The sequence below is a fragment of the Sphaerodactylus townsendi genome, linkage group LG07 (genome assembly GCF_021028975.2).
Source record: "Sphaerodactylus townsendi isolate TG3544 linkage group LG07, MPM_Stown_v2.3, whole genome shotgun sequence".
NCBI classification, from domain to species: Eukaryota; Metazoa; Chordata; class Lepidosauria; order Squamata; family Sphaerodactylidae; genus Sphaerodactylus; species Sphaerodactylus townsendi.
In genome coordinates this window covers 36,418,431-36,440,670 of record NC_059431.1, presented here as the reverse complement: position 1 = coordinate 36,440,670, position 22,240 = coordinate 36,418,431, and the positions used below count along the sequence as shown (strand labels likewise).

The window sequence follows — 22,240 nt, the reverse complement described above, 5'->3', positions numbered from 1 at the left end:
GGACAAGTGAATACCGTATCTACTCGAGTATAAGCAACTTTTTCAGCACATTTTTATGCTGAACCCCCCCCCCCCAGCTTATACTCAAGTATATACGGTAATTCCAAGATGGCAGCCGGAGCTGGGGCTGTTGTGGGGCAAAATGGAAGAAGAGTGGGCAAGCTAGCTAGACAAAGAAGTGACCATGCGGAAGGGTAACCTGCCATCCCACCAGGGAGGGTCTGGCCAAGGAACTGCCCAGGGATTACCCAGCTCTTGAACTCATTTGCCCACTCACTCTTTGCTTCGCTTGTCTCCACTACCTCTCCTGCAGGCTGGAGGGGGTGGGAAAGCAGCCTGCCACCACCGCAGCCATGACCCAGCAACTCTGGGATTTTAAAGATACACTAGCCAAAGGGGCTGTTTTGGCAAAGACAGTGGGAGGGACCAGCTCAATGGCACCCCCACATGGCACCTTAATGTCATCCCTAGGTCATCTGATCGCTCTGCCCCTCTCCATTTGGGAGAAACACAGTCATTGAGATTTGTGGGCCCCTGGCCATGCTGTGAAGGGCTTTAAATCAAAAACAGCATCTTGAATTGACCCTGGAAACACAACACTGACTGCCAATGTACTGTTTCAAAATTAGAATTGCCCCTGATAGTAGCCAGGCTGCCACATTCTGGAGGCTCGTCCAACATCTAGTATATTAACAGTCCAACCACAATGTTACAAATTTATTGATCAGCATAGCTGAGTCGGTAAGAAAGGGGAAACCTGGAGAGCCAAATGCAGCTAATAGAAGGCACTCTTGGGCATTGTGACAACCTGCTTTTCAAACAGCATCTCCAAGTATTCTGAGAAAGTATTCTGAGTATTCTGAGAAATCAATTTAAGCCTTCCTAACCAGCATTACCTCTGTCTTGTCTGGATCCAGCTTTTACCTGTTCTGCCTTAGCCCCTTGACCACAGCCTCAAAGCACAGCCTCAAAGTTCACTATGACAATAACCATGCTTCGCCATAACCTGAGCATTGCTTATGGGGGCTAAAAGGTGTGGGCAGAAAGGTGTGGTATAAATGTTGTGAAATAAACATTACAAGATGAAGTATGAAGGAGAAGTACCCCAGGGGTGCCATTTTTGGTGGTATTTCTAATGAAACTTTTTTTTCCTGCTGTTAAAATCAACTGAACATGATCTGGCATGTCAAAATATGACTGTAGCTGAGTGATGGAAATTGTTTAATGTAATCCTTACCTTCGATAAATTAGTGTGAATAATTTATGTGACAGTACCAACTAATCTGTGGATTCTGTAAGTCTGGTAATTGTGGGCCTAAAATAGATATTTTATGCAGGTCTTCAATTTTACTGACTGTCACTGTGCTGTCTTATGGAGATAAGTACGATTTAAATATGGTTGTTACAGTTTTAGAACTGTCATAGAATTTGCTGGCAGAATTATTAATCACATGATACAGGAACACAGACTTGTTCACTTGTGGTCATTTACAGATTGGATTTTTGATGCAGAATGTGAAGAAAAGTCAGAAATGATGTTTGTAGTGTGAGACTAGAAGGGCTAATGCAAAAAACTGAATAGTTTGCCTGACACCTTAAATAAGAACTATTGTTTCTGTGGTGGTTAAAAATAGAAATATGTTATACAATGAAATTAACAATATGAATTCTAGAGCATTTTATTTTATGAAACAGTAATATTCTGTAGGATGATTAAATTACAAACTCTGTAAACATGAGTATCTTTGTAATAACTGCTATACTGTTCTGCCTTTCCTCCCTTTTGAAGATACACTAAACATGGAAAAAAGAATTTTCAGGGTTTTTGTTTGTTTGTTTCTAGCATTAATTCTTAAGACTTTTCCAGTATAAACCTAGCAAAATACAAACAACAAAACTAATATTATTGTTTGCTTTTAAATGAGTTTTTGGAGAAGGCACTTGAATTTGTAGTTTTCAGTTGTGTTTATCTTCTGAATACATCTTATTTAAGGGTAAAAGTTTTAGAAATATGCTAACAGAAATTGAATGGGATAGCTCAAACTGAATAGGGTAGCTGAAAATGCTTTTCAAAATGGACATTTCTTATCTAAATGTTGCTCTTTTCCTTGATACTAAAAAGCCACAGAATCATTCTTAGTATCCTAAGTTTTCTGTCCCACCTTGTGTTTCTGTTCCTTATCCAGGGTGGAGTTTCAGCATGGGGTCTGCCTATCAGTTTCACAGCTGGCGAGTCTTTGTTGTTATGTGTGCTCTCCCCTGTGTTTCGGCTGTGGTAGCACTCACTTTCATGCCAGAAAGTCCAAGGTTCCTGCTTGAGGTAAAAATTCTGTATCATTTCACAGGTTTTTGAAGATCAAAGAAATTGAGGTTCTTGGGTGTTATCCCCTTACAGCCTGGTACAGCAGGTTAGGCTGAGAGAAGTCTATGACTTGCTCAAGGCCAGATAGGGCTAACTGTGCATCTGTATGGAAGCATGCACAACTGAGCTTTGCCATGATTTTTGACAACAGAAATCAAGTTTGGAAAGTGGGAGAGGAAGGGATTCTTATGGTACAATTCTAAGGAGAGTCATACCTTTCTGAATCCATTGAAGTCAATGGGCTGAGAAGGGTGATTTCTCAGATCAACTCAGAAATGGTGCTACCATGCAGTGCACATATGCCACAACTTCAGTGAACTTAGATAGGTGCAGCTCTGTTTAGGATGGCACTAATGGTCTCTTCCTCACTTCTGCCTTGAGCTTCAGGGCAAAGTGATAACTCTGAACCTCAAAGAAACCTTCTTTCTAAAACATCTTTTTCCTGAAATGATTAATACCAGTTGGGTGACAGGCTAGTTACCCTTCCATATAATCCCTCTTTCCTCGGTATCTTAGATGAAGAGTTTATTCTGTGAAGTCAAAACCCAGGATGTGCTAAGACTCGGCTGGTATTGGGGAAGGGGGAGAGATCATTTCCAGGAAAGAGGAACAAAGATATCCAAAATTATGACTGGTCTGTGCACAATAAGCAGGCCAGCTAACAACTTGTGATTGGCTAGCTAGGGACAGCAGCAACCCCCTCTCCCCACACACCTGACTAGATGAGAAGAAATGAACCCCAATTTTCTGCTGCAAATTAAACAAGATGACTGTTACAAACAGTCTATAAAAGAAGACCCCCCATAGCAATTGTCCTTTGTACTGTTTCTGACTTTCATTGGAGGTTCAAAAAGAACATCCAAGGCTGTAGCAGTTATTAGTCTCCTGATAAAATATGAACAATAGATTGTTAATCAGTGAGTAACAAAATAGTACCAAATTTCAAGTCCTTTTACAGCTTGGGGGTAGGACTGAACAGGTGGAAAAACTCAGCCATGGATGCCAGGTTCTCACCAGGAAAACAGCGTAGGAGGTTAAGAGCTCGTGTATCTAATCTGGAGGAACCGGGTTTGATTCCCAGCTCTGCAGCCTGAGCTGTGGAGGCTTATCTGGGGAATTCAGATTAGCCTGTACACTCCCAGACATGCCAGCTGGGTGACCTTGGGCTAGTCACAGCTTCTCGGAGCTCTCTCAGTCCCACCTACCTCGCAGGGTGTTTGTTGTGAGGGGGGAAGGGAAAGGAGTTTGTAAGCCCCTCTGAGTCTCCTGCAGGAGAGAAAGGGGGGATATAAATCCAACCTCCTCCTCCTCCTCCTCCTCCTCCTCCTCCCTCCTTTATGGATTCTGCCAGGGCCCTTGCTGATTCTAAATTAGATATTCCTCCCCTACCCCCATCCTGTCAGCTTCTATAGTGAACAGACTTCCTTGCTTTTACTCCAAATAAGTGTTGTTATCTTCTCCTAATTTCTGCAGCCACCCTGCAGACCTATAGGCCCTACTGTGAAAAAGGTTAACTTTCCATCTTGATATTTCTTGTGCTTCAGTGAAACTGGCAAATGGAGTGCTGTCCAGGGTCCTGAATGGGCCAAAGACACCAGATCTTTCAAACATTATTCCCCCAACTGGTGGCAACAGCCCGCCACCATGATTTTTTTTTTTTTTTTGGGGGGGGGGTCCCAGCTCCTTTGATTTCTATATCTCAACCAGGAGACAAAATCTTTCTCTCCCAAGTCAAGACATCATTGAGTGTGTGTGTGTTATTAGTTTATTACTGAAACTGTGCAAGGACTGGAAGTATTAAATCCTTTCTCTTGTTTCCCCTAATGCCATTTGCCTGCATTTTGTCTTTTTAAAGACAACTATAATATTATTGTGCCCTAAACTAGTAGGGTGAGTGGCTGGTGAATTCTACAATCCTACAAAGCTTCTTTCTTTATTTAAAATGTTTATATCCCCGCAGGGGCTTAGACAAAGATGGTAACTGGTATCAATAACAAAAATTAAAACAATTATTTTAAAAAATTAGCAATCAAAATTTGTGACACAGAAACAATGCAAATATTAACTACCAATCCAAATCACAAGATTTTTTTTCCAAAGTGACGGTTCTAAAGCATCAGTAAAATATCATTTCAACAAAATTACTTAAAGAAATACAGATCATTACAGAGATCATTAAAGATGGTGCCCCATGACATACTCAGAAAGGTCATCCTACAAAGTTGGGGGAAGAATGTTAATCATTTTGCTATTTCCTATAAGTTAGGGAACTTGAGGAGGTGGAAAATGCTATGGAAATGTCCCCCTATCATACAACCAAATCTCCAGGTTCTGTAAATGTGAGGAAGCCTCCATTTTTCCCCTTACCTAATTCTCAAGCATGAGCTTCTCCTGCAGGAGCAGTAGTGGTGTAGTGGTTAAGAGCAGGTGTACTCTAATCTGGAGGAACCGGGTTTGATTCCCCGCTCTTTCGCTTGAGCTGTGGAGGCTTATCTGGGGAACTATATTAGCCTGTGAACTCCCACACATGCCAGCTGGGTGACCTGGGGCTAGTCACAGCTATTTGGAGCTCTCTCAGCCCCACCCACCTTACAGGGTGTTTGTTGTGAGGGGGGAAGGGCAAGGAAGAGATTGTCAACCCCTTTGAGTCTTCTACAGGAGAAAAAGGGGGGATATAAGTCCAAACTCTTCTTCTTTTTCTTTTACAAATTTTGAATTATTTTACCAATTTTGGTTGTATCTGTAGGCTGGGAAACACGATGAAGCTTGGATGATTCTCAAACAAATTCATGATACAAATATGCGAGCTCGTGGTCAGCCTGAAAAAGTTTTCACGGTGAGTATGTTTACAAAATCAGTCAGAACAGAGAGAGAACAAATTACTGAAAGCATTGCAAGAATGTCTAGAGACAGTTACATAGTATTTTAAGATCCTACTTTTTCCAAATGCAGTCAGATGGGGGTTCTGATTATTTGTGTTGCTGCATATTGACTAGGCAAGCAACATTTAAGAATTTCTGAATGACACTTTCTTTTCTTACCTAACCGAAGCATTGACAGTTTGTTAAAGGGTTTTTGATCTTAATTTTTTAAATAGCCTTTGAGACATTAAAGTTGCTGTGATTTTATTTGGCTTATGGCATCAGACAAGACCAGAATTTAATTGGAACTTTTAATGTATAAGACTCTTAAAAAATATATTAACCATGGATTTTACCTTACGTTTAAAAGTCAGTGATTCCTTTTTATTCTTAACCACTAAAACTGCCATTGTGGACGAATTGAAAAAAAGAATTTCTGAATGAGATTTGCATGAAAATAACCAAATCTCCATCAGATTCAAAGTCTGTTTCCTGAGTGTTCTCTTTGTGAATGTATACTTCAGGAAAAATATTGCAGAATGAAGAATTTGTAAAGTTAAGAAATTCTCCTTTTTGTTGGCCAAATTGTGCTTATTTCAGATTTATCAATTCCTCACTTTTTAATAAACAGCATTTTTGCTTCTTTATTTTTGTAACAAATATTATAAAGTTGTAATGCTACTCCCTTATCTATGTTGTAAGCATGCCACAGAATCACAAAGAGACCATTAATGATGTAGTAACCTGTTGAGAAATACCTTTTCACTTCAGGGTTTTGAAAGGTTTTCTGTCCTAGCAGAAGACAGGCAGGAAGGGAGAAGTCAGGTATGGCTGGGCGTTGCACCAAGTATCAATGGTCAGATGCTGAGCAAACACATGACTGTCTTGGCCAGAGACAATGTGATGGCCGACTCATTCCTGCAGTGGGTCAGATTACTAGGGTTGACTTTGACCTTGGGAATGTGAGAGACTAGACCTGGACATTTCAGGAAACAATTCTTTGACCTTTAAGCGGATGGAAAAACAGAAGGTTACCTATTGGCAGTGTGTGGCTTGAAGGTCATCAGCCGGCTAACTGGGTAAGCAGCCGTCCTAATGGGATGGTACTCCATTGCACTGGAGGGCATGTTCAGGACTCCTTCCATGGTTCTTGAACCAATGACCAAGCCTTAAGGCTGTGGTGGCGAACCTGTGGTACTCCAGATGTTAATGAACTACAATTACCATCAGCCCCTGCCAGCATGACCAATTGGCCATGCTGGCAGGGGCTGATGCGAATTGTAGTCCTTGAACAACTGGAGTGCCGTAGGTTCACCACCACTGCCTTAAGGGCTGTCATGGAGAGAAGGTGGCAGAATGCAGGATAGGTGAAACCGCGGCAGGACATGGAAGGCTGGATGTATTTGCTCACTAATTAAGCATCTGAGTTACCTTGGCATTCTGGTGGCCCTTGGGAGATGCATGGAGGGTGGACCCTTCCAGGCATCCTAGGAAACTCTATTCTTCCTCCCTGCCCAGGCAGGGTGAAATACGAGGTCAGAAACTACCCTTGTCCTAGTCCAGCTTACAATGTGCTGGTTCAAGGGGACTGGTGAGGCACTCTCTTCCTCCACTTCCTGCCAGCTGTTCATTTCTGCCAAGCTTAAGGTGGGCAGTTGACAGTGTCAACAATGCTTTCACTGCATTCTGAAGAAGGAGTACCATGCTGTGTATGCCCTCTTGCCCCTCTGGGTGCTGTGTGTGGGTGCCTGCTGTTATGACAGGATGGGGGCCACTATATCAGCTTGCCCAGGGTGTGCCAAAAGCTGTTGGAGCAGGATGCACAGAAGAGTGTCTACTAAAGCTGCCTATTTCTTCTTGTGGAAGAACACTGAATCAGGGTAAAGGTTTTACTTCTAGAATAGGCTCCATTTCTTTGCTGTTAGGTTTGTCAGCCATCATCTGGATCCTTAGCCTTCTATTATCTATTCTCGCCACATTTGCTTTACATGTTCTGGTCTGCCTTGGACTGTTTTGCCCCATGGTCAGATGCCTGGGCCCAGGCCTACAGAGACCCAATCACCAGTCACCCTTTTCTCCCCATGGCCTTGCAATAGAGAAACTGAATTTCTCAGTATGATTTCTGACTGATAAATTTGTTCCTGTGTTTTGTCAAATCCGTACTGTTTTCTGGTGCCTGTGTATTGGCTGTTGCTACTAATGCAATGCTACATCTTGTGTACCATAGCTAGTTTTATTATTGCAAATCAGTGAAGAAATAAGCTGAGAATCATATTAAACTAAAACGTTATATTGGTTTAACTTTTATCTTTTAAAGTAATTGTATTTTCATTCACCTTTTTTGTGTATGCCAAAGTAAATGACATGAGAGGATTGGGATTTTTCTTTTCTGTTTTCTATGCTTCCTGGAAAACTCATCTCCTCAGTAGCAAAAAAGTAGAGCATTGTTTCCATTTTAAGATTATGCTTCCATGAGTTCCCTAATGAGGGCTTATATATTCCAGTATGACACTGAAATTAATTAGGCAAGTTTCCCATTTCCTGTTTTTCAGTGAATACCATCATATCACATTGTAATACCATCATATCATATTGGTCACAAAGTGAATTAAATTTGTTTCTCTGAGTTGAGGTCCTGGATCCTGGCATTGCTTGCAACCCTTCTCCATGGGATCTGAGGCTGTTTCCTCTGGCCTCAGACAGGGCTCCTTGATGTTGGCTAGCTTCTCTGAGTCCTTCCCATGGTTGATAGGCCCTGCAGTGGACCTAGGTTATGTGGCACAATTTTCACTGGCTGTCCAATCCGTCGCCCTCTTTATATCCCTTCCCCAGTGCAGGCTCCTGGCTCAATTAGCTGGCTCTTCCGTTAGAGCCTTTAAGAGCCTCCTCCCCTCCAGCCACCCTTCCCTCTCTTCCCTCAGGGGCATAGGACTGGTCCCTGTCTGTTCATCAGACTTGCACGCTAGAGGCTGATGCAGGTTGACAAGACCGCTTGCACAGACTGGGGCCATGCTGGCCCTGGCCTGAGTGCAGCTCGGCTCTCCCTCCACCAGCCCTTTCTGGGCTGACCAGCTGCCTACCTTGGCCTGCCCCATGTCTCTTTTCCCATCCCTGCGTGTCCCTTGCATCCAGCTTGCGGACCTTCTGCCGCCCCGCCCATCATTTCTTCACATCTCCTACTGGCTCACTCTTTTGTTTCTTTGTGAGTGTGGAAGAGTGTTAAATTTTGAATCTGACAGTGGTACAATCCAAACCCAGATCTGGCATATCTGTGGGAACTAGGCCAGAGAACCCAGTGGCATCTTAAAGCCTGACAAATATACTGTGGCGTTGTAGTTAGACATTTTTAAATTTAAAACACCTGTCTAACATCATGAATATATTTGACATGATATACAGTGCAATCTTATGCAGTTATTGCAGCCTAAGGCCATTGAAATCAATACATAATTAGAAAGGAAAACATCTGCATAGAATTACACAGATAGCCAGCAAATAATATTTTATACAGTATAAAAAGGCATAATAAGAGACACAATCCAGTCAAAGCTAGGTATTTTAAAATCCCCTTTGTTGTGATAGGGAAACACGTTTAACTCTCCCACTGAAATCATTGGAAAAATTACCACAGAATCTTAACCATGCTGACTCAGAAGTAAGCCTCAGTGAGCTCAGTGTTGTTTACTCCTGGGTAAATGTGCACAGTCTTGCAGCCTTAAAACAGTTAATAGCAATAAAGCACCTGTTGTCGCCAGAACTGTGCAAAATAAAAAAGTGAAAGGCACACATCTGGGCATATATCCCACCCTCTAAAGGACCCCAGTCTTCCCCCCCCCATGACCCTTCCCCCAAGATCTCTTTTTCATTTTTATTTAGAAGATTCAACAGTGCCACCATCTACCCCCATAATCAGTGGAACCAACATGGGAAGCCAATTGTTGGCTGCAGAAGTCTTTCCCTTTCCAACTTTCTTCAGCTGAGCCAACAGGACTTTTCTGGAAGCATGTCGACTGGTTACTGAATAATGGATTCACTTCTTTTTAACCCTGGCTGCTTGTGATGAAGAACAAGTCAATTGGGGTGTTTCTTCTTTATCATTCAGCAGACTGAAGAAAGAGTGCATGAATGGAACTTGGTTGCAGTAGTTGCAAGCTTACTTAATTAGAAAACACTGGATGTTTATATATCTAGTACTTTTTTCAATGTATTTACTGGACCGTCAGTTCAAAACTGGACACCTGGCAACCCTAGGTTCACATGTCTCTTTCCACGGCCATATCTTGCTAAAAGTTCCTTTTGCTACTATGAACATTTACTATAGTTCCAACAATGAAGGGTGATTAAAGTGACCTTAATCTTCAAAATTTACACTCATCTCCAAAATCTCTCCATCCAGGTTATTGGAGCATAGGTCTATAGCTAGCTGCTTGCCTTCCTTCTTTTTTCTTTGATATTTGCAATACATGGGAAAAGAACAGAGTGGTAAATGCCTGAAAACAGTGAATGTAATCTGATCCCTGGCGCACGCGCGCGCGCGCGCGCGCGCACACACACACACACACACTTTTCTATAACCATGTACAAGTTAATGGAGAAACTTTAATTTAGGAGACTGCCGGTAGTCACTTTGATGTCTCATAGCTTTGAGGCATTCATTAAATTTGCCAGGGATAGTTATCAGTTGGACCGATTTTGGACCTTTGTTTATGGCATCAGCTCCTGGTCCCTCATAAAGTATAGTTACATTCTTCCTTGTGTGTAAATCTGGTGTGATGAATGCTTTGGATGGAGTCATGGAAAATACATTCTAGGGAATAGCCATCTATATCTACACAAAAGGAACATGACCGCCCCCCCCCCCAAAAAAAGTTGCATGTAGAAAGATTTTTGTTGCTGTAACTTGTATGTAAATTCAAGATGACCTCCCACCTCCAGTATTTGTTGTCCTGAGAAAAAGCTAGTCTCCTTTAAAATAACTAGGGTACTTTGCTTGCTGTCTTTATCAGTTCTTCGTTAAAGGACATTCTGTAGACGATAATTTCTATTACTTTAGACATTCCTAATGGATATTCTTTTATTTTGCTTTGAAGTACTAGATACAGTATTAACCACAATGTTGTTATTTTGCTTTCTTACTGACTTGTGATTTTCCAGCTTCTTTATTCACTTATTTTTGTTTCCATTCTTTATTTTCTGTTAATATCTTGGAAAATTATAGAATTGCTAGTTATTGTTCAGCCATCAATGAGACTAGGCAATTATACAATAGGAATCAGTTCTGTAGTTTAATTTTTTAGAAAGCTTGTCACAATTCTCAAAGGATTCGGTTTTGCACATCCTTCTTTGTAACGAGTTCAGTTGTGAAACATCCAGCTTTCCCTTTCTGTCATTTGGACTTCAGTAAACTTAAAAGGATGTAACTCTGCTTAGAATCGCACTGTTAGTTCTGGCTCTGTGATTTAACCCAAGGAGTGTGTAGCAACAAGCTGTTTGTCTGGTTTCTTTTGGAGGAAGGAGAGAATACTTGCTGTCTTTAACAATGAAACATTTTTGCTCTTGATGTTATTATTATTTATACTTTCTGTATTCTTCTACTTTATAGGTTAACAGGATTAAAACTCCCAAGCAGATAGATGAGCTTATAGAAATTGAAAACGATACAGGAACCTGGTACAAGAGATGCTATGTCAGAGTGCGTACAGAATTGGATGGTGTAAGTGATGTTATTATTATTTATACTAAACACACAAACATGAGAATAGAAATGTTGTTGTTGTCATCAACCTTTAGAGAATTTAGTCTGAGAAGGGAGTGCCTCACTGTTTCTTACAAAGAATGAAGGAATAGGAAGGAATAGTCTACCCCACCCGTTAGAAATTCTTGCACTTCTTGTTCTGTTCCATGGGAAATATTCAAAGAAAAGGTACATACTTTTGTTCTCAAGATACAACTGCTGTGATAGTTGGAAAGCAGTGGAGGTACAGCCTGTGCTGGCTGTTCTCAATGATGTAGATGGGCAGGAGACCAACAGAGTCCATGTTCTTGACTTTGCTCTGTATCTTTATGTAGTTGTTCTGAAGATCAGTGTATACATTAATTTCAAACTCATCTTCTTTTATTGTACAGTGTTGCCTTCTTCATATAGTGAAGGCGCTAGGAGAGGTGGGAAAGGAGGTATTCAAGCCTAAGATCTAGTCCCCATCTTATGATGCATAGAATTTATAGAACTGGCCTAAAGTCAAAATGATGGTGGATTAATCCACATTGTGTATGTCAACCATGGAGTAATCCACCATCCTCTTCTGTGGTCTGAGAGGTCGTTAGCAGTGGAGGTATGAACACCTTCAAAAGCTAACAAGTGCTGGGATTGAGGCTCATATCTAGTTTCATGCCTGTTTTGAATGAGCTATGTCTGAACTGTTTGTTACAATGAAATGTGCAATTGTGTGACTGTAAAGAGGAATGAAGCCACTAGGTGCCAATTCCAAGTTGTTTGTGAACTCTTAGGTATGGAACACTTTCTTTGAGGTTCTTAACTTTGCAGTGGGGTTGTGGTGGGGTCTCCTTGCATTTCTCTGTTTACCCGTGAGGGAACACCCCACTACCTGATGCACAGCTTGTCTGCTGAAGTCTCCTGGGTCTCAGCAGCTGGGTCTCGGCTGCTTTTCCTGGTTCCTAACCTTGCTCCCTTTTAAAGCCACAAATCTCATCACACCCGGTAGTTGTAAGATTGCTGGCTTTGTTAAAGCCCTTTAAATTGCTGTTATATTGATATTGCTGTTATTCCTGTCGTATCGTAGCCCCTTTCCAACAATAATCCCCCCCCAATTAGAGGCAAAACAGTTCCCTGGACCACCCTTTGCTGAAGAAGGGAACCATGTTCTAGAACTGATATTTTCTCCTCCCCCTCAACATACACACATACATTCGTCATGCTGCTGCTGCTGCTGCCACGGGAGGAGAGAGAGGCTTGTTCCTTGGTGTTTCAATATTCCTGTATTAGATCGATCATTTTTTGATAGCTCTAATATGATTCAAATGCTTGAAGTTGAAATAAAGTTTTAAAAAACTCTTCCAATCATTGCGTAGTGCAGAAGTAGAGCTGGGTGGAGCAAAAAAGCCCAAAGCAAAGAATGATGCAGAGCCATTTGTTTCATCTTCCCTGAGAAGCAGGGGTAAAAGTCACTCTTTACCCACTGTCACAAACAGTGGAAATTATGGGATCTGCCATGCAGTGAGTGTGAGAGGGGGGAAAAGGCATCCATAACAGAAGCTCTACCCCTAAGAGAATCTTCAGTGCAGTGCAGAGCAACAATGTATAATTGACCTTAGTTTGGGCCTTACTGCCTGTCTTATTTCTCTTGGACTGGTCTCTTTTGTCATTGTGGTTAGTCCCTTCATAGTAACCTAACTGTAGCATGACAAATAAATGATAATTTCATTAATGTCTTCCAGATTTGGTTAACATTTATGAGGTGCTTCAACTATCCAGTCAAGGATAATACAACTAAACTTGCAGCAGTATGGTTTACTCTTTCTTTTGGGTAAGGTTCACAAGACAAGACAAAAATTTACTAGATAATAATTATGTATTGTTGATGGCTTTTATGGCCGGAATCAACTGGCTGTTGTGGGTTTTCTGGGTTGTATGGCCATGGTTTTGTGGTTTTAGCTCATAATGTTTCACTTGCATCTGTGGCTGGCATCTTCAGAGGCATTTCATGGTAAGTTGTGATTCTCTCCATAATTCACAACTAGAAGATGCATCTCAGAAGATGCTGCCACAGATGCGGGTGAAACATTAGGAACTAAAACCATCAGACCACGGACATGCAGCCCAGAAGACCACAACAGCCAGATAAGAATTAGTTTTGTAATTAAAACTGAAATATATTTAATACTAATGTGTTTGCACTTCATTGGACATATTGCAGATTAATTATGTTAATCAATTATATTTGTATATATTACTCTTTTATCTGTTCTCATTCAACAAATCACTGAGTGCATTTTAATCTACAGCTTGTATATTGGGAATCAATTGAACTTTAAGAAAATTTAATTCACCATTTAAACTGGTGACTTTATGTCATTTATTTTTCACAGCTATTATGGATTGTCAGTCTGGTTTCCAGATGTGATTAAACATCTACAAGCAGAGGAATATGCTACTAGAAGGAAGACTTTTGAATTTGAGAAAGTTAAAGATATTAACTTCAACTTTACTTTGGAAAACCAAGTCTACTCCAATGGAATATTCATCAATGACAGGTTGAGAGAAACAAATACTTTGTCTTTAGAAACAAATTCTGGTGGGCTTCAATACTGTATTGTGCATTTGGAGAATTATTTGATAATTGTCATCTCAATTTTTAGTCTTACATGGAAACTTTTAGTTTTTCACAGAAACTGACTGCTGGATTTATCTATGTATAAATGAGCTGGGAATGAAAACATGGGAGACAGTCATGTGCCCATGGGTGTCTACCCATGGGGGACCCAACCATGGGGGGACCCAACCTGGTACAGTAGGGGACCCAACCATGGAGCCCGCAAACATCTTTCTGGTGTCTGTCAACTGTTTTTAGGAAGTGGGCACAGTCAAGTAGGGCATTTGCCTGGAAAATTGGAGACTTTACTGTTGACTATTGGAGATTTGATTGGCTGTTTTTTTAAATTGCGTTGGCAACAGCTGCACCACAGCACAAAGATCTGCACTGTGTTCCTAAAATTTAGTGGTGGCAATCATTTTGTGGCTGATTCATCCTCCTATAGCAGCCATTTTGCGGCTGTGCCTACCATGCTGTGTCAGAATTGCAAAGGTGCCCACCAACTCAAAAGGTCGGGGACTCCTGCATTACAGGGTTTGGGATGAGAACACAACAGTTCCAGCATGATCACTGTTGAACCACCTTGTATCACTCGCTTATTATTTATATTGATTGATTAATTGCTAAGAATTTCAGAATACCATCTGCAGGTTTGTCATATTTTATCTTCACAGCAACTCTGTGAAGTATATTAAACTGACAAAGGAAGCATTAAAGGCCTGTTAAATTGTTAAATGTATAGAAGAACAAGCCTGGCTGAAGAAGAATCAGCATGACTTCCATAAAGAGAAGCCCTCCTCCCCTACGTGCTAGAATTTATTGAGCATATAGATTGGAGTGACCCAAAGGCCGTTGACAAGGTGCTTCACCATATAAACATGTGTTTTCATGCATTGGTATCAGGTTAGGAAGCAAAGCGTGGGAATAAACCGGCAGTATTAGCAACAGAAGGAAAGTAATCAGTGGCCGTAGAGAGGGGGAAGGGAGACAACAAAGTTTGTGGATAACACTCAGTTGTTCAAAGGAATTGTGAGGAATTCAAACAGGACCTCTGGCAGGTGAAGTGATTAAAAAATGCATAATTTCATATGGTGAAATTGTTCACTGTGCATGTGTACTGTTAGTAACAGACAAAGCAAAAGATCTTGGGGTTGTGGTAGATAGCTAACTCAGTGTGTTATCAGGAAGTGGATTGAAAATAAACTACCAAAGAAGTAATGTCCTTCAGGAAGTCCAAATGTAAAATACTGTGTTCAATTCTGGTCACTCATTTTCAAAAAGGTTATTGAAAGAGATTTATCTTGGGCAACTGACTGGAAGTAGATTCAAGACAGAGAAAACGAAAGTACTGGTTTTTTTTAAAAAAATCCAAGGATTACTCTTTTGTTTGGGATTGTGAGGGATTGAACAACCCCTACTGTGAGGGTTTGAACATCAAAGACGCAGCCTCAATTCAGAGGGTATGTTCCACCACCCAAACCAAGGTAGAGAACTGAGAACCTGCCAGAGGCTTAACATACTTCTCCCTCCTATCAAAGAATCCTTTTTTGCTTTTTTTGGCTTACGGTAATTATAGTTTTTAAGACATTATTGGGTAAACTATAGTTAAATGTATTAATTTAGCCAGAAACTATACAATGGGAATTTCAACTCAAACATTTTAAGGTGAGGTACAATCCAAGTATGAAGTACAATCCAACAGCTTAAAAAATAATCGACAGAAAAAAAGACAATTACAATTAGCCAGTAAAGCTCAGTAAATCTGTTATTAAAAGTTTGGCCGAAAAGATGCTTTTGCAGCCCTTCTAGAAAAGCCAAGATACTGTAACTGATGTGTTTCAGCAAAGAGCGGAGTCTTCCAATCCAGGAGCCATTATAAAGAATGCCTTCGTTGAAGTGGCCTTAAACATGATGGATTATGGGATTGACAGAAGATTTTCTGTGTGATGAAGTACCTTGATCTGAGATATAAAGATCTTGCAAACCCTCTTCAATACTAACCATCGCTTGACGCAGATGTTGCCACAGAGTGATTGTGCAAGAAAAGGAAGGAGAGACTGTTGCAAGAAGGGAAGATAACACGTTCAAGTCTGTGGCATATATTTGTCCTCAAAATCATGGTTCTTGTGAAGATATAAATACTAGGCTTAGAGGACTGTAAAATTCATAAAATTGCCAAGTGAATGAAAAATTACTTGCAAAATAAGGTCACATAGGCATCCTGCTGTTTATGGTACTTTAAGCTGACTGTGCAAATTATCTTTATTTCTCAGGTTTACAATGATGAAATTTAAATCGGTTACTTTTGAAGATACGCTTTTTAAGAACTGTTACTTTGAAGATGTTACTACATTGAGCACATATTTTAGAAACTGTACTTTTATGGATACCAAGTTCTTCAACGCAGGTATGCTTCATGATTCAGGTATTGCTCTCTGACTCTGGGGTCCCATTTTACTAAACATTTGTCTCTACTGTGTTGATTTTCTCATTTGATGCCTAATAAAGGTTTCTTATCTGATCTACTAGAACTGGTACTTCTAGCTAGAAGTGGGGTTGGACACCTGTGATCCGACATGTCAAATGTGATGTGTAATTTGGCCCTGAAGCTCTCTAATTGTATGAGCCATATTACACATAAGATGGATTGAGGAATGTCTCCTTATTGTTGCATCCCTTCAGGAATGGGGCATTTTTTACTAGAATTTTTGGAGCAAACATTAAGCTACTGAAGCTACTGTTCTTAGGTTTGTTACTTGTGTTTTTGGCTTTAGCAGTTTGCATGTTAAACGTTTTATGATGCCTTATTGTGATGTGTGATAGCTTTATTGTTTTTATTAGCCACTTAGACTTAATTTTCAATAATTAAAATAATAATGAATTTACAGGACCTGTTAGTCTGTGGCGGCTTCTTGTGAAATGCTTGTACTCTGGAAACTCAAAGGGCTGGTTTCTTGGTTACTTTTTTGAAACACACCAAAGCTTTTGTTTGTTTGTTTGTTTCACCACCTTAACTATGTCAGGCTTTTGGGAGGTCACGTCAGTTCCCCACTATTTGTGCTGCCCACCAGCCGTCTATTTTGCAGATGGAATAAGGAATGGACTTTTTCCTTATATACGTCAAATTCAATAGTGAATGCTGAATGGCCAGAATGTTATTGCATGAGGGACACATGCAAAATATAGCATGGAGTCAATGACATCCTTAAACAATAACACCTATACTCAGCTAATGCAGGGGTCTGCAACCTGCGGCTCTCCAGATGTTCATGAACTACAATTCCCATCAGCCCCTGTCAGCATTAGCCAATTAGGATGGACACATGCTGAGGTAGAGGAGCTGATAGAAATATGTAGTTCATATTTTATCCTAAAGCTTTCCCACAAAAGTCTAGACATGAAACTAACTCAGGTTGGAAGCAGCAGTCATCCCCTTTTACCTTCCAAACAGATTGTGCTGTGGATCATAGGAACTACAGATACAAGAGCCCCATTGGTTGTAAGGAGGAATAATTGTTGTAAGGAGGCATAAGTGTGTGAGACTGAGTGGAAATGCTGGATGGATGCAGCCCAGCATCCTTGCTGTTTTGTGACCTTTGAAAAGAATCATTTTTATTCTTTAGAACCTGAGAGGTCCTGTGTAATTATAGAACAGTTTCTGTACTTCTTTTTAAGGTTTTTTTTAAAGTGCCACATATGGTAGCCCTACCTTCTTTATCCTAATAATTGCATTCCAGTGTTGTAAACTTTACTTTCTTTTCAGACCCCTCCTGGCAAGTAAAAGATTTTAGGGCTTGCCTATTAAAAATTAAAGCTGCAGGTATAGGCGAACAATCTTATCTGTGATGTAGAAACAAGACATAATGTGGGCTGTTCTGAAGAGATATGTTGGAGTATCATACAAAGTGTAATGTTAATCAGAGAATAACTTTTCAGATACAGTAGAAAAGCCTGTATTTTCTAGAAAACCCTTTTCTTCCCTGCTTCTTTGCAACTCCCATAAATGTAGCTCCTGCCCCCCAAACCCTGAGTGAAACTCCTGGTTGATGGCCAGTATCTATCAATGTGTCCTAGTTATGTGTGTGTAGGTTCCTGCATTTCACTTCATTCCTGCAGCCCATTCCAACCCCCAGAAATACTATTCTTCGAGTTATGGGACCCACGTACAAAAGAATATATGAATGTGCCTTACAGTGAGCCAGACCACCTGTCTGTCAAGGACAGTATTGTCTATTGCAGGGGTAGGGAACCTGCGGCTCTCCAGATGTTCAGGAACTACAATTCCCATCAGCCCCTACCAGCATGGCCAATTGGCCATGCTGACAGAGGCTGATGGGAATTGTAGTTCCTGAACATCTGGAGAGCCGCAGGTTCCCTACCCCTGATCTATTGTCTGTTCTGATTGGAAGTGGCTTTCCAGGGTCGTTCACATCACCTATTGCCTAGTCATTTTAATGGGAAATGGAGGGAATTGAACCTGAAACCTAACAAAGATCCCTCCCAGTAAACATGGAGGATTAGAAGTAGGTGTGGGGAAAGATAGCTCCCCCCTCTTCTCTCTTTACACTGCCATAGAAACAGGTCTGTGTTTGCTTGAAATCACCTGTTGTACCTGGGCGACATGGCTATTCCTCTGCATGGGTTCTGTGGTCTTTCAAGGTAGGAACTGGTAAGGGCTGCAGGAACTGAGATGGAAAAATCTGTATTCAATATATGCATGATTGGATACAGACCAGTGTAGTGTATACAGGATTACATTAGTTATGAAAATGCATTAAGTCTGGGCGTAGTATTTGGATTCATTTTGCTAGTATACATAATCTTATTCTTAACAAGTTTTTTTTTGTCCCTTGCCTTTCCATGAACCGAGAACAGGCTGCTCCATATGTTACTGAAACAATCAGTTTTTGATAATTTATAATTGGACATTTTCATGACTTTGTGATACTTTTCTGGTTATTCTTTTTGATTCCATAGATCTTGAACCATATAAATACTCCGACAGTAGATTTATAAACTGCACATTTGATCACAACAAGACAGGATGTCAGATTTCCTTTGATGATGATTATAGTGCCTATTGGATTTATTTTGTTAATTTCCTGGGGACTTTAGCAGTATTACCAGGAAATATCGTCTCAGCTCTTCTGATGGACAGAATTGGGCGTTTAACTATGCTAGGTATGATCTTTGTATTAAAAAAAATACTTTAAGCAGTTAATTTAAAAAAAATAAAAAACCCCATTAAGTGGTTTTTAAAGAGTTTACTATTGCAAGAGCTGGGGAAGGGATTTTTAAATTTTTTCAGAAAGAACTATTTGAAAATAATCCATGCAGATGAACAGGAAAAAATGGAGTTCAACCTTTTTGTGCCTTTAAAACCCCACTGGGTTGCCATAAGTTGGTTGTGAGTTTACACTCACACAGACACCTGTTTACTTGTGAAGATAACAGCCAAATTAGATGGACCTATAAAATAATTCAGAGGCACGGTTATGAGGGCAGTTCTACAAAAGCTATGATAGCCATGGAGCTGCTGTTAAGTGTGGCCAACTTACTCCCTTTTCCCAGCACCAAGTATAGTAAACCTGATTTTTTTTCCCTGCGCGTGTTCCTGTTGTAGCTGTGCTTCATTTGCAGCTGGGTTGGGGAAATGAACTGCATATCCGGACAGAGGTGTGTTTTGTGTACATATTATAGAATGGGGCACATGCAAAATTTTACACATTTTTTGCTGTCAGTTTCACTTTTATTGTAATGTCTCATTCTGCCCTGAGTTGTAAATCTTGATAGCTCTATAAATAAGCTCCCTCAGAAAAAAGAACCCCAACTCTTCCACACTGAAATATTTATCTTCAACTGAAAGGGGGACATAAAAGTTGTTTCACTTGCAGCTAAATTTTGCCAAACAATTCTGAAGTATCTACTATAATAGCTTACATTCATTTACTCTTCTCTTGAAAGACATTGTAGGCACCTGTAATTTGAGCTTCATCTTCACAACTCGCTGACTGTACTGATAGCAGAATGCAGGATTTAATCTGAAACGTAGATAGCACTTTCTGCTTTCTAGTGTTATATAAAATTGGCTATACTCTGAAGCCCACAACAGAATCAGTGGTAATTCTTACCCTTTGCCTTGCAATGCAGGTGGGTCTATGATTCTTTCTGGAATTAGCTGTTTCTTCCTGTGGTTTGGCACGAGCGAATCCATGATGATTGGCATGCTGTGTCTATACAATGGCCTTACCATCTCAGCATGGAACTCCCTCGATGTCATTACCGTGGAGTTGTATCCAACGGACAGAAGGTATATTTGTGCTTTGCTTTACCTCTATCCTCAACCACCATTAATTATCTTACCAATAATAAAGCGCTAAGGGATAGAACGTTCCACAACGAACTCTCCACCAATAAGGGAGCAGGATTAAGCCCTACTAAGATCTGGGAGTCTTAGTAAACCACAAGCTGAACATGAGTCAGCAGTGTGATGCGGTGTCCAAGAACGCCAATGCAGTTCTGGGATGCATCAGTAGGAATATTGTGTCTAGATGAAGGAGTGTAATAGTACATTTCTATTCTGCATTGATCAGACCTCACCTGGAATACTGTGTTCAGTTCTGGGCAAGAGGGATATTCAAAAAGGATATTGATAAGTTGGAATGGGTCCAGAGGAGGGCGGCCAAAATGTTAAAAGGTCTGAGATCCATGCCCTATGAGGAGAGACTTAGGGAGCTGGATCATCAATTTTAGATTTTGAGTGAAAAGAAGTTAAGAAGGAGACACTGAGTAGCCATGGCTTTAGATATTTGAAAGGGATTGGTCATGTTGGTAAGGGAGCAAGCTTGTTTTCTGCTGCTCCAGAGACTAAGACCAGGAGTAATGGTTTCAAGGAGAAGGAAAAGAGATTCCACCTAAACAGCAGGAAAAACTTCCTGACAGTAAGAGCTGTTTGACAGTGGAATGCACTGCCTCGGAGTGTGGTGGAGTCTCCTTCTTAAAGAGAGGCTGGATGGCCATCTGTCAGGAGTGCTCTGATTATATGTTCCTGCATTGCAGGGGGTTGGACTTGGGGTCTCTTCCAACTCTATGATTCTATGACTTTCTTTTTTAAAAAATCATGCTGAAGGTCTATGGCTGCAGAGATAGAGCCAGTGAAATTGAAAAGAAATTGACATGACATATTGAAAAGAAATTGACATATCACACTCAAAATTAATACATCCGAATGTCTCAGACGATAGCTGTATTGGTCTCCAGTAGAGCAGTAAGATTTGAGTTCAGTTCCACCTCAGAGACCAACAAATGTTTCATGGCATAAGTTTTTGAGAGTCAAATCTCCCTTTGTCAGACACAAATACAAATGAAGACCTCTGAGACCTTTTATCCTAGTCAGAATATGGCAGGGGTGTTTTAAAGATGGCTTGTAAACGTTGCAAATGTTTACCACACATATTGTGATCAGCTTGATTAGAGTAGAGGGGAAATGCTTGGAGACAGAAAATCAGAATCTGTAGTGAGATAAGAATCGTAGCATCAAAATGTCATACATGTTCTAATGTATGGCTAGATTTGAGTCCAGCAGCACATTGAAGATCAACAAGATTTTGGGGATATAAAAGCTTTGGAGAGCTTTGACTCACAGCTACCTTGTGAAACTATTTTCAAATGCAGCTTTTCAGCTCTGTGACATCCAAAATTTGGCTGCCATGTTGTAAAAAATTAATGGAATGATATCTGTCAAGTGTTTAATGCCCACCCAGTGTAAGATGTAATCCCAAGAACTGACACTTAATCCAACAGATTAGTATTCCCTCAGGGCAGTTCTGAAATTATATTTCTGCTCATGTGGCACTTCTCCTCCTAGCTCATGGTGGACACTTGGCTCTCTTTATTGTACTTCCTTCAATTAATTAAAAACTAGGTTACTTAAATATATTTGCAATTTTGTTGGGGTACTACATTGCGTGTTTTTGTGTTTTAAATTTCTGGTGATGTAAAAATAATCCTGCCATTGCTCTGTGTTTTATTTCCTCAGTTTCTGTTCTTTATTAATTTGCTTCAAGTCAAACCCACCACTGAAAACTTTGTGTTTCACTCTGTCAGGGAAGGGATGTTTTGCAGTGCAGTCCTATGCTGAGTTACTCCAGTCTAAGCCTAATGATTGCTGTCTGTTTAGACTGGAGTCCTGCTCTATAAAATGAGCTGCCGGTGTCCTGCTTTTGCAAACATGGGCACAGTGAATGTCTACTGCCACCTTGTGGAAGTAGTGCATCACTGTTTTTTCCAGGTTTCAGTCATGGCCTAAAAGCAACATTGCTTCCTTCTGTTTTTTATTACGAGTCAAGCATCCTCACCAGCCCTGTTGCTTTATGATCTCTTATAACACTATGCATGGCAATGATTGCATTAGTATAAAGCCCTGGTAGTATTTTTAACTGTTCAATTAAAAAAAGTAATTATCTACATCTCACTATTATTGTTATGGGAACCTTATACAGGCTGAAACAATACTAGTTTTTCCTTCTTTTCACATCTGCAGGGTATAATTCAGGGGTGCCCAACTCTGGCGCTTCAGATGTTCATGGACTACAATTCCCATCAGCCCCGCTATCTTCATTATGGACATTGGCAGGGGCTGATGGGAATTGTAATCAGATCAATAACCTAAAGCGCCATGAATTACC

General features: G+C 40.5%; 1 protein-coding gene across 4 annotated transcripts in view; it reads left to right on the top strand.

The window, feature by feature from the left end:
- Positions 1-22,240, top strand: part of SV2C (synaptic vesicle glycoprotein 2C) — a 103,041-nt gene that overhangs the window by 64,005 nt on the left and 16,796 nt on the right. For 3 of the 4 annotated variants that reach the window (XM_048503988.1, XM_048503986.1, XM_048503987.1), the window contains exons 5-12: positions 2,187-2,320; positions 5,109-5,198; positions 10,826-10,936; positions 12,679-12,767; positions 13,330-13,494; positions 15,827-15,960; positions 18,531-18,734; positions 19,704-19,863. In XM_048503988.1, the coding sequence (XP_048359945.1) occupies positions 2,187-2,320; positions 5,109-5,198; positions 10,826-10,936; positions 12,679-12,767; positions 13,330-13,494; positions 15,827-15,960; positions 18,531-18,734; positions 19,704-19,863 (1,087 nt within the window). The remainder of the gene's footprint in view (positions 1-2,186; positions 2,321-5,108; positions 5,199-10,825; positions 10,937-12,678; positions 12,768-13,329; positions 13,495-15,826; positions 15,961-18,530; positions 18,735-19,703; positions 19,864-22,240) is intronic. The other variant, XM_048503989.1, reaches the window with a different exon arrangement.